At 36.1% G+C, this 12,923-nt stretch overlaps 2 protein-coding genes across 3 annotated transcripts in view; both read left to right on the top strand.

The window, feature by feature from the left end:
• The window catches only part of LOC129764786 (uncharacterized), a 1,146,248-nt gene that overhangs the window by 354,474 nt on the left and 778,851 nt on the right, over nucleotides 1–12,923 (top strand). The window lies entirely within an intron of this gene.
• On the top strand, nucleotides 7,168–9,015 carry LOC129765599 (pickpocket protein 28-like). The gene is made up of 3 exons (XM_055766012.1): nucleotides 7,168–7,643; nucleotides 7,699–8,691; nucleotides 8,766–9,015. Exons 1-3 carry the CDS (start codon nucleotides 7,168–7,170, stop codon nucleotides 9,013–9,015), a joined length of 1,719 nt encoding a protein of 572 aa, XP_055621987.1.

Genomic DNA, 12,923 nt, shown 5'->3' with positions numbered 1-12,923 from the left:
AAAACTAACGATGAGATTGATAAAACTTAACAATTTATAATTTCCCAATAATGTCAAGAACGGGCGGCGACAAGCCAAGTAATCCGAAATAGTGCTGCCGGCGCCAAGTGAATATTTTTGTACGAAACGCGCGGACGTCAAAGTGTTAATACAGGTCGGACTCGATTATCCGGAGTATTGATTTTTTTTCACTCCGGATAATCGAGTCATAAAAAACAATTTTCTGTCGGTAAACGTATTATAATTATGATTTGTACTTATTTATTAAACAGTTTTATCTAGGCTGGCCCGTTTGTATGTTTGTGACTTTGTAACTTTGTATGAAGCGCTAAAATTTGGAACACATCTTTATCTCTGATGTCATTATAAAACTGCGTATTCCATGATCTTGAAAATCCAAGATTGTGGCCGCTACAAAATGGCGGATTACACATTTTCTCAGAACCCCATCAATATGTATATCAAATAATAATTTATTAAAAATGCAAATCCAAAATGACCGCCACCACAAAATGGCGCCATATATATATTTTTTCAAAACCTCTTCAATATGGGTAAGGAAGGAAGTTCTCGACTAAAAAAACATAGCAGATCATGAAAAATACGATTCCAAGATGGCCACAGTTCCCAAACAACTAAATACTTTTTAAATGGTTTCATTCAGCTTGACCTGTTTGTATGTATGTTTGAAAGTTTGTAGGGTTGTCCCACATTAATAGAAAATTGAAATTTGGAAGACGCCTTTAATTCTACTGTCATTATAAAACTGCGTATTCCATGATCTTGTAAAATTCAATTTGGTCATCGTTTAACTTAAACAGTTTTTTTTACTTATTTTATATTCTAGTTTTTAGTAAATTATCTGTATCATTAGTATTCTTCTCTACATTAAAACCATTCAAAACAATTTTTTTTCAATTTTTGTTCTTACCTAACTTTCTACGGAATATTTCGATGATGTACTGTTTTCTATTAGTCAAATCATCTCATATGATAGCAATTGAGGGGATTGCAAAAAAATACATAGTCGACTGTTTTATGGCCGCGACTTTTTTGAATTTATGTTGTTCATAGTGTAGTGTGTTCTCCACGTCAAACCATTCAGCCATTTTTAAGCGGCGGCCAAATTGAATATTTCAAGATCATGGAATACGTAGTTTTATAATGACAGTAGAGTTAAAGGTATGTTCAAAATTTCAGATCAATCAGTCAGCAGGAACGGGGTCAAATTTCAATTAATTTGGGACAACCCTACAAAACACTCAAACATACATACAAACATGGCAAGCTGAATGGAACCATTAAAAAGTAATTGTTTATTTGGGAACTGTGGTCATCTTGGATTTGGATTTTTCATGATCTATTGTGTTCTAATAGTCGAGCACTTTCATTTGATACCTTTCATTTGATATGATTGATGGGTCTTTGAAAAAAATATGGTGCCATTTTATGATGGGGGTCATGTTGGATTTGCATTTTGCCTGAATTTTTACCAGGAATTGTTTATCGCTGTTGCCACTATTTTTGTAGTGGCCGCATCTGAGATTTGCATTTTTCATAAATAACTGTATTCTACTAGTCAAGCCCTTCCATTTGATACCCATATTGATATTGAAAAGTGCCCCCAAAGCAAATTACTAGTTGTATGGCAAATATTGTATAGGATGTTAAATAAGAAACTTTGACGGTTTATTTGAACCCCTATGAGGTTTAACATAGGATCTATAGTGAAAAACGTACTTTTTCGTTTGTTTCACGCTTTCCTCAAAAGCTTCGAGATAAAAATTTGAAAAAAAATACTGAATGTGCATCTCACTACGGTGTATCAAGAAAAATTGGAAAAAAAAAATTCATAAAAAAATTTAGTACTAAAAAATAATTGATATTTTGAAAAAAAATAATTGTGATTTAGATATCCAGTACTACTCTAATTCATATTTAAATGTGTTTCTATGGCTTTTTTAGATATGTGTGATTTTTTCAGATTTTTCTCTGTGCGCGGTACAAAAAAATATTTTTTTTTATATCTCCAAAGAGTCTGGCTGGGTAAGGGAGTAAAAAGCCCCCCAAACCAAATCACCAGCTGTATGGAAAATATTGTATAGGGTACTAAATAAAACATTTTGGTAGCATATATTTGAGTCCTTATATGGCACACCATAGGATCTATGGTGAAAAATGCACATTTTCGTTTTTTTACGCCATTTTCAATAGCTTTGAGACAAAAATATGAAAAAAAAATACCGAAAGTACATCTCTCTTAGGTATATCGATCAATATTTTCAAACAATTTGTTCATCAGAAAATCAAACACTAAAAAAAATTAAATAAATTTTTATTTTTATTTTAAATTAAAATATTTTTTTTTTATTTTGAGATTCAGTACTACTCTAGTTTGTATTCAAATTTCTCCCTACGTCTATTTTAGGTATAAGTGATTTTTTTCAGAATATTTAGAGTGTTTTTCGCGGCACAAAAAATATATTTTCAGGCATTTCGAAATTTAGAAAACAAAATAACTCTTAGACCCAATTTTACTCTAATTTTTATTTAAATGCATTCGTATGTGTTGTTTTTTTCAAAAAACATATTTTGTTTTGCCTTTTGACATTTTTAATTTATTTTAAATTTAGAGACCCATTACTGCTCTAATATTTTTTAAATTTTGTTTTTCATATGTCTAAATTTTGTCGATATATTTAGAGCATTGCACTGTACCTTTTTTTTCTCGTATCTTAAAATATATGAGATCATCTTTACATTTGATTTAGATGGTTTACCAAATTCATAGGAGTCAGCAGTATGATAGAGCTCTGTGAAAAAAAAACAAAGTCCTTGTGGAAAGATCATTCGGATTAATGAAAAGAACACTTAAACATTCCGAATTGTTTTTATTTTTTAAACTTTTAACCTTACAATTTAAAACCACGAATACAATATATGCAAATGCAATAATGCAGACGATGAAGAAAATTATTTTTGTGTCTCGCAATGCTCTTAAAAATTCAGGAAAAATTACGCCACATGAAGAAAAAAAGTCACATACGAACGCATTTAAAAATAAATTAGAGCAGAAGTGGGTCTCAAAGTTATATAACTTTTTTTCAAAATTTCGAAATGCCAGAAAATCAATAATTTTTGTTTGTACTGTGTATTTATTTTTTTATTATTAGATTTTTTGATGAAAAAATAGTTTGAAGATATTCATCGATGCACCTTAGTAAGATGTACTTTCTGTATTTTTTCATATTTTTGTCTCAAAGTTATTGGGAATGGCATGAAAAAAACGAAAAGGTACATTTTTCACCATAGATTCTATGGCGGACTCAAATGTATGTTACTACTGCCAAAATGTTTCATTTAGTACCCTATACAATATTTTCCATACAGCTGGTGATATGGTTTGGGAGACTTTTTACTCCCTTACCCAGCCAGACTCTTTGGAAATATAAAAAAAAAAGTTTTTTTGTGCCGCGCAACAATGAAATAAATCTGAAAAAAATCACATATATATAGAAAAGCCGTAGAAACACATTTAAATATGAATTAGAGTAGTACCAAATCTCTAAATCCCAAATTTTTTTTTCTAAATTACAATATTTTTTTAGTACTAACATTTTTATGATTTTTTTTTTTGATAATTTTTCTTGATACACCGTAGTAAGATGCACATTCAGTAGTTTTTTTTAAATTTTTATTTCGAAGCTTCTGAGGATAGCGTGAAATAAACGAAAAAGTACGTTTTTCACTATAGATTCTATGTTAAACCACATAGGGGTTCAAATAAACCGTCTAAATTTCTTATTTAATATCCTATACAATATTGCCATACAGCTGGTGATTTGGTTTGGGGGCACTTTTTACTCCCTTACCCGGCCAGGCCCTTTGCGCGAATTCAAAGAACTACAAATGTAAGGAATATTTTAGTTCCCTTCACGAAATCATCGATAAATCGACATTCTCGAAAGGCTCATCATAAATTCTTCAGAAACGGGGGATTTTGAATTGTTGTCGCTCATATTTAGCAAACTTACACGATTTACAATTTTTGACAAACTCTTTTACCTTTGCCAACATGCGTCAAAGAAAATTCTTCCGGCTTGCGCTGTGGTCACGCGTATTCTAGAGCTTGCCACTCCAGAGTACATTCAAGGCGTGCTATTCGGCATAGAAATCTGAACCAAGTACAGGGAAACTTCGATATAACATACCCTCGTTATAACGTACATTTTACCTCGATATAACGTACACCTTTTCAAAGTGTAAAGGAAATTTTTTTTCTGATAGAACAATGAATTATCTGTATTGTGATGCTAAAACAAGTTTTGTACCTTCAATCAATCTCGAAATACAGCTGGTTTTGTGATTCCAGATTCTAAATGAATCAAGCTCTAATCAACAGTACGAAGGGAAACATCATGAGAAAAGCTGGCTTCGTCTTCTGATTGAAGTTATTCATTAACTTGACTAAAACAGCAACACAATAATGTACTACGTCTGTGAGTACATTATTATGCTTCGATACAACGTACAATTTTGAAAGTGAAATGTACGTTATATCGTAAGTTTACCTGTACTATTTATAAAAATGACGCAAGTAGTGCTACGTTGAGAAGACAAAAGTTCCACTGGAACGTTAGTGCCATCCAGAAGAAGAAGAACAAGCGTGAAAAATATACAGATTTCTTTACTTGCTCGCATGTTAGTTTGTATCCTTGAAGCTATGACATTTCTTGATAAAGTTATTTTGGTTGGTTTCTGATATATGTATGCTTTTATATTTTTAAAGTGAGAGACATGAATTTCCTTGCATGTCTTTGCGATTATTGAATCCGCACGAATTCCAATGGATTCGGTCGGGCTTATGTGTTTTGTCAACAAGTCTTTTAAGTCTTCGTTTGTGTAATTTGGTTGATGCAAAACAAAATTGGTTTGAAAAAATCACAGGAGGGTTGTGTCTGAGACACGACCGCATAGTTGACGTAGGATTCCGTTAGGCTATCTGTTTATTTAGGATGTTTTTGAAGAATTACATCGTTAAACTCTTTGATAATGATTTGGCGGCCCTGAAAAGGGCCGTTTTGTTTGGTTGTAGGGTATTGTTTGCTCCAACAGTTTCTACCGAGTGATGATGACAGAAAGATGGTAAACAGTCATTGGATGGTGCGTATAAGATAAAAGACACAGGAGTGGAATGAGATATGATGAAAACCGCCCTCCATGATCCTAGACGAAATGCCTCCTTTGTTATGTATGAATGAAATAAAGAAAAATACCGAACAGAATTATCAATTTTTCTCATCAGTAAAAGCATGTTACTTTAATATAGAGAAAACATATTTGAAATGGAGAAGGTAATTTTCTGATATAACTTTTATTTTCTGAGTATATATTCAACCCAATGCGAATTTTAATTGGACTAAGAGCACCATATAATATTTGTAGAGCATATGGGAAAACACTTTTTCCAATATTTCTTCTTTTCCAATTTTTCTCGCCGTATAAACTTTCCTTGGGTGAAAATGAACACAACAAAACAGACAGCTTAAACCAAACGACCCGTTCTCGAGCGGGAACACACCTTGGTTTCTATTTATGAAAATTGAAATAAATTGTTTCATATATCAAGCCATTTTAGCACAACTGCTACCATATACAACTTTACACTTACACTTGTGCTAAATTTTTCACAATACACTATCGGTCATTGATATGAAATTTCACGAAGCAACCAACATTAAAGTTCCAAATTTAAATTTTATTTGCTAGAATTAACCGTATCACTCACCTTACTTGCAATATAAAAATGCCACCGACTTGCATATATTTGCGATGCCGATTTCCCCTGAGCACCTTGGTTTTCATGTCTCTGTTAAGGAACACATCTGGGTAGGAACAAATGTTCCCCCTACTTTCATACATTTGCAATGCCAATTCCCCCAGGCAGCTTGGTTTTGATGTCTCTGTTAGGGACCCGCCGCATGTGTAATCAATTTCGACCAATCAGAAGTGGGTATTTCCGTTAGGATAAGGGTTGAGATTTTTCAATTGTTCGATAGTTAGTTACATGACATATATTATTTTCTTCAATATAAAAAATTGTTATGGAGTGCCGAAATCGATTCACGCAAAAATTTAATCAATCCATCATTAAATGACTGAGCAATAAGCGTTTGAAATTGGACAATTTTCCCGATGTGCTCGATTTTCGATTTTCAATTTGTACCCCAATATGTTCCTGAAAGACGTAGATTGTGTCATTCTCATGAAATTCATTCGACAATTCCTTGTTCAAGTTCAATTCAAAGCAAAGAATCCTCGAAAAGCCGTTAACAGCAATGTTTTGCTCACCTTTCTTGTAAAATATTTTAAAATTGAATTATTCCAAGTAGACCCTTTGTCACGTGACTCTTCCTGTGAAATTTGTTAATTTAAGTTCCTTTGTGAGTGCTTCGTCATCAGTATAGGTCTTGAATGTTGTTCAATAAAGTTTTTGCCGCGAAGTAAATTCCGAGAAACTCTTTTCATGTTGCTGAATATGTCTCTTCAGCTTCGGAAAGACTAGGATAAGTTAGAATAATTGAAACTATCATCTTTAAAATTAGAAAAAAAAACTATTGTTCTATTGTAGCTGTAAAAATTACACGCACAATTTATGTAAATGTGGTAGAGGTGAATGATAATTATTATTTAAAAAAAATTAAATTGAAGTACAATACTTCTGAAGAAATACATACGATAACATTCTGCATCTCGCAGACGATGGAATGTTTCAGTTGGAGAATTTGTTCATTTAAAAACCCCCAGTCGGCTTTATCAATTAACACATACAAATCATCGCATGTTTACAAGCAATGACATTGCGTTCGTGCATTTGGATTCATTGAAACTTTGATACTTTTAAGTAACATCCGTAACGAAACCAACAAAAGTCCGTCGTAGGCAATGATATGACATAATCTAACAGCGTTCTGTATGATTTCACGCGAAGGTAACATATGCACCGCGACGCAAATTACATATCCCAGAACTGGTAATTAAGTTAAATAAACCCGAAGGATGATCCCGATGTTCGCACCGAAGTAATGCATTGCGCCATGCCGAGCTCAGAGGTTCTGTTCCAAAAAACAATTCAAACAGTTTTCCGTATACACTGAGCGTGACAAGATGAGCCAACACCAGTGGATCCAAATGTATGGTCGTGATTTTGGCCAAATTATTCGAGCCTCCCCACAGCGGAATGTCGAGACAGTGAAATTCGCGATAGCCAAGGAACCAAGCAAATGGCGTAGGATTCGGGCCGGATTGCGGGATTTACTGGTTGAATTCTGCTCCAACAGTACCATTCACGGAATAAGCTATATCGGATCTCGGCAGCGTTCGATGTGCGAAAAGTTCTGGTGGGTGTTTGTGTTTCTGTTGTCGTTATTTGGCTGCGGAAAGCTGATCGATAACATTTACCGCAAATGGGAGGAGAATCCTGTGATCATTACATTCGATGAAGAGACCACTCCGGTATGGCAGATCCCATTCCCGGCCGTTACCGTATGTCCGGAAGCTAAAATCAAGCGGGACTATTTGAACTTCACTGACTCGTTCCTGAAATTCGCTCATAGATCATCGTCGAATCTGACAGATGTTGAGTTGGGGAACTGTTTCATTGTTTCAGATAAGACCATTTACATTTCTTTGTTTCAGACGGCAGTATCTTCTGTCAACACTACAGATATGTGATGAGTGGTTCCACACTTGGCCAACTTACCACCATATATATGATAAATACTTTTTGAAGGACAACATTGTGCACATTCTGAAGCGTATTTCGTTTCTTGCTGACGACACTATCTACTACTGCGAATTGAATGATATCTTATGCAAAGAGATGTTCACTGAAACCGTCACCGAAGAAGGCATCTGCATGACATTCAACGGATTCTCTTCCCGCGATATGTTTTGGGAGGATTCCTTGCACAAAGACTACAACTATCTGGCGGAAACAGGACCCGCAATTAGCTGGAGCCTCGAAGATGGCTACCACCCGGACGCGGACCTCAATTCGTACCCCATCCGAGTGCACGGATCCGGATTCCGAGCGGGAATCTACGTTCATCTGATGACCACCAACCGAGATCTAGACTATCACTGTCGCGAGAGTCAAGGTTTCAAGGTATCACTGCACGCACCCAGCGAGTATCCGCAAGTGTCATCGAAGTTTATCCGCGTTACCTTGGGTCGAGACGTGACGATTGCCGTAAAGCCACAGATCGTCGGAACGGATCCCCAATTGTTTGGGTATAAGCCGGAGCGGCGACAGTGTTACTTCAATAACGAGCGACAGCTTAAATTTTATCGCGTTTACACTCAAGCCAACTGTGAACTGGAATGTCTCACGAATTTCACGCTCCAGAAATGTGGCTGCGTACGATTTTCTATGCCACGATCCGCGCAAACGCGAACCTGCGAAACTTCCGAGCTGTACTGCACACTGGAAGCTCAGAAGCAGTTGCTGGAGCAGAACGCTGATAACTACATCCGTCGTAAGGCCGGTGCTGGGACTGCTTGTAAATGCTTGCCATCGTGCAATTCGATTCAATATGATGCCGAAATAACGCAAACGATTTTCAATTTCAAGGAAACTCTCCGTCTGAGGCTGGGTCCCATCGGTGTACCCTATGAGGATATGATTAAGAGGTATGGTCCGATTCGTGGACAGAAGGTGGCTCGAATCATAAGACAATCGATATTTAAGACAATCCATATTTTAGCAAGCAAATTTCCAAATTGGAAATCTACTTCAAAGATGCTCAGTTTATCACATCCAAGCGGACGGAGCTATACGGAACAACAGATTTCATCGCCAGCTGCGGAGGAATTCTCGGACTGTGTATGGGCGTGAGTTTGCTCAGTTTGGTGGAATTGCTGTATTTCTGCTCGATACGGCCACTGATGCTGATGAAACGGACTATGGAGAGGAAGTGTGCCATCGTCGAGGTTAAAACCATAAGAATGTGTTGAGATAAGCGATAAATTTGTTGAAATATCGTGTGGAAAACTTTGACCATGTCTTAAAATGATGTATAAATTTAAAACTGATTTTTTAAATTGAAAACACACTTCATTGTTCTCTAATGGTTTAAAATATTTAATTTAAATTAATGAACATTGAAAGCTGCACATTTTTCCCATATGCCAGGTAATTGATGAAGGCTTTGCCAAAATCTTTGTTCTTTTAATAGTAATTGAAGCGCTGCTCAACGAGAGCCTGTCCCATGAAAAAAAAAAGTAATTCAAAAGATACGGTTTGGTGAATAAGCCGCATGCGGTCCGATTGAGCAGTTATGAACGTGTGATTTTGTAAACCTTATACTTAACATAGTTACCACACTTATGAAACACAAATTTATGCGAATACAGACCTCAATACCATCGATCCTCCTTCAAATTGAAGATTATGTTCAAAAATTGTGGTGGATAAAGGGTGTGTCACATCAAATTGCATCACGGAAAAAACGCCGTAGAAATTTAATTTTTAGGAATTATATCTTCAGCTTTCGCTTATAATCAAGTAAGAGGGTATAGATCACGTTGGCCATGCTTCACTGTCAATTTTTCGTAAATTTGGAAAAATGTCGTCGAACGAAAAAGAGCGTCGTGAATTAATCCTGTGCACTCATTTCGAGAATCCGGAGTTGTCACATCGGGACATCGGTAAGATGCTGGGAATCGTCCAATCCACGGTCAGCAGAGTACTAAAACGATACTTCGAGAACCTATCCATCGACCGGAAGGTGAAGAACGGCAAAAATGGATGCTCCGTCAGTGAAAAAGATCACAAGCGCGTAGTTAAGCAGTTTAGACGTGATCCGAGAAGTTCGGTCCGGGATGTCGCCAATAAGCTGAATTTGTCTAGTTCATTCGTCCAGCGGTCCAAGCAGCGGGAGGGCCTGCGTACATACAAGGTTCAGAAGGCTCCTAACCGCGACGAAAGGCAAAACATGGTAGGGAAGACGAGAGCCCGGAAGCTGTACACCGAAATGCTGACGAAGCCGCATTGCCTGGTAATGGACGACGAAACCTACGTCAAAGCGGACTTTCGTCAGCTGCCGGGCCTGTTGTTCTTCTCCGCAGAGGACAAATTCAGCGTTCCGGAGGAGATTCGCAAGCAGAAACTATCCAAGTTTGCCAAAAAGTACATGGTGTGGCAAGCGATCTGCTCTTGCGGAAAGCGGAGCGCCCCCTTCGTGATGACCGGCACGGTAAACGGGCAGGTTTACCTTAAGGAGTGCCTACAGAAGCGTTTACTACCACTATTGAAGCAGCACGAGGGCCCGACCATCTTCTGGCCGGATCTCGCTTCGTGCCACTATTCAAAGGACGTGTTGGAGTGGTACGAAGCCAACGGGGTCACCTTCGTGCCAAAGGAAATGAACCCGCCCAACGCGCAGGAGCTTCGCCCAATAGAGAAATATTGGGCGATTATGAAGCAGGCCCTCCGGAAGAACCCAAAAGTTGTCAAATCGGAGGCGGACTTCAAGAGAAAATGGATTTCTGTTCAAAAAAAACTACAACCTGACGTTGTACAGAACATTATGGACGGGGTAAAGAGGAAGGTGCGAGCATACGGGCTTGGGCTCGAAGTATGAATAAAAATAAAATGCCAAAAGTTGTTTAATAGTTTTTATTTTACTGTCTAAAATTTTCAAAAAGATCGGTCTACTGGGCGGATTTCTACAGCGTTTTTCCGTGATGCAATTTGATGTGACAGACCCTTTAGTTGACACCATCATCTTGGTTAGAAGCGCAATAAACTGATTTACAAGTTTTTAGCTCATCGGAAACTTCATTTTTAATTTCTAAATTTATTTCATTTACATCCGTGGTTTGACAGCTCGTTTTCCCCTCCGTGAATACGACAAATACGACTTTTGTCCATATTGTAAAACCTTGTTGGGTCATCAAGTATGTCTTCGCGCACAACTCGCTGCTTGGCCAGATTATGATAAACTCTCATGGAATGTTTCGGCTGTCTTTTCATAAAGCGAAAAATTCATCCCGGCTGGAGAGCTAGTTTTTGGAGGAATCTCTTTAGGATTTTTGACGGTTTCCTATCATCAATTTTGTTTTCACTCTCAGAAAATCCAGCTTGTAGCATATAGACCACTGTGATATAATTCTCTATTCTCTTCATCGAGAAGGATTACTGTTGCACCTTTTCAGTTCTTCCACTATACTCTTTGATATACCGATAAATTTTGTGGTTTCCCGGATCGAAGATCTTTGCTTCTCTCCACTATTTCTAGGGCTTATAACATGTTCTTAGTATGCTCCTACAATAAGAAAGTTTTAAAAAATTAAAAAAAGACTTTTTACAAGATGGTACGGTTTAATTTCTTCTAAAAATAGTAAAATTGAAGAACATTTATTTGTTGGTTCATGCGATAGAGATTTGTATCAATAATTATTAACATCACATTTGGAATTAATTAATGTACACCAGCTTGAAGAAACTAGTTTCATATTCCCGAGTTGCGTTTTTTTTTTGTAAAAAAGTTGAATGTTTCTGCATACGCCCTTATAAAAAATTAGTCGTAATTAAAATTGTTCATATGATATAAAAATTGGTTTCAAAAAAAAAAACGGAGAGAGTTGAATTGTTGGACGTAGTCAATATTGGTCGGTATTAAGTCGAAGGGGACCAAGTCGCAAAATTGAAAATTTCGAGTTATTGAATGCATTAGGTTAAGCATGTAGCTTACGAAATGCTGAAATCGTGGGGCATATTATGGAATCGTTAACTGTGGATAATGGAAATTAAACGTCCTCCACGATTTTATTTTAGTCTCATCAATGCCCTAGATCAATGTAAAGTAAGGGGTGTGATAACGGTTAACTGTTACTTGACTAATTATTTTCTAGCTTTTGGTACATTGCACAATGGTCCAGGAGGTGCATGGAAATTAGCAATTAGAGGTCGAGACTTATTCTCTAGACAAAAACTGTCTTCAATAAAGTTGTTGCATATGATAGAGCACTTATTTTTATGTTGTCAAAAATAGGGTGATCAATTTTCGATGAAATAAAAAATCTAACTTTCTTATCTTTATAGATAGAGGTAAACATAGTTCAAAAATATTGCAGCCCCAGTTATTCTAAGCAACTTTTTAGAACAAAGTATTTTTCTATCTCTTAAAATAACCGATATAGCGCTTTTTTCTAAGTTGCGTTAGGGTCACCATGAAAAAAACGGTTTTTTTTGCTCCAACTTTTATTTTTCAAATTCTACATTCAAACTGTCTTCGAAAGAATTTTAGAGCTTAATAATACAAACATTTTGCTATGCAGAAATTGTCAATATCTCAATTCTGGTCAAGGTATTGATATTTATTACCAAAAAAACATATTTTATTAATTTGCTTATTATTTTTTCTGGAGCAAACATAAACAACGTTTATTGCCGGCATTCGAAAGACCATATCTCGTTCTATAAAATGTGAGATTTTCAAAACGATGTTATTTTTTGTATTTGAATGAATTAAAATTGAAATCATGAGTTTTTAGGTGGAAAACCATCAATAACATTGAGAAGAATTATGATATTTTCAAGTTCTGCATCGCAAAATATTGGTATTGATAAGCTCTAAAAGTCATCTGAAGACAACTTTGATATAGAATATTGTTATGGTCACCTTAATGCAACTTAGAAAAAAAGCACTAAATACAACTTTGTGGAAGACATTTATTCTCTAAAATTCTAGACAAAAACTGTCTTCGACAGAGTTATTACATATGATGGAGCGCTTTTTTCATTGTTGTCAAAAATAGGGTGACCAAAATTTCAAGGCAAATTTAAAATCTACCTTTTTTGTCTTTATAGATAGAGATAAACATAAGGTAAATGATTTTGGTATGTCCAGTCGAAGATA

This window comes from Toxorhynchites rutilus, chromosome 2 (assembly GCF_029784135.1).
Source record: "Toxorhynchites rutilus septentrionalis strain SRP chromosome 2, ASM2978413v1, whole genome shotgun sequence".
NCBI classification, from domain to species: Eukaryota; Metazoa; Arthropoda; class Insecta; order Diptera; family Culicidae; genus Toxorhynchites; species Toxorhynchites rutilus.
Note: the sequence above shows the minus strand (reverse complement) of the source record. Positions and strands in the feature narration are given on the sequence as shown.

Bases quoted from the DNA above. Each gene is read 5' to 3' on its own strand.
- LOC129765599 (XM_055766012.1), top strand. From the start codon at position 7,168: ATGAGCCAACACCAGTGGATCCAAATGTATGGTCGTGATTTTGGCCAA. The intron at 7,644-7,698 runs GTTGGGGAACTG...TCTTTGTTTCAG, and splicing joins TCGAATCTGACAGATGTTGA to ACGGCAGTATCTTCTGTCAA. The intron at 8,692-8,765 runs GTATGGTCCGAT...TCCATATTTTAG, and splicing joins TATGAGGATATGATTAAGAG to CAAGCAAATTTCCAAATTGG.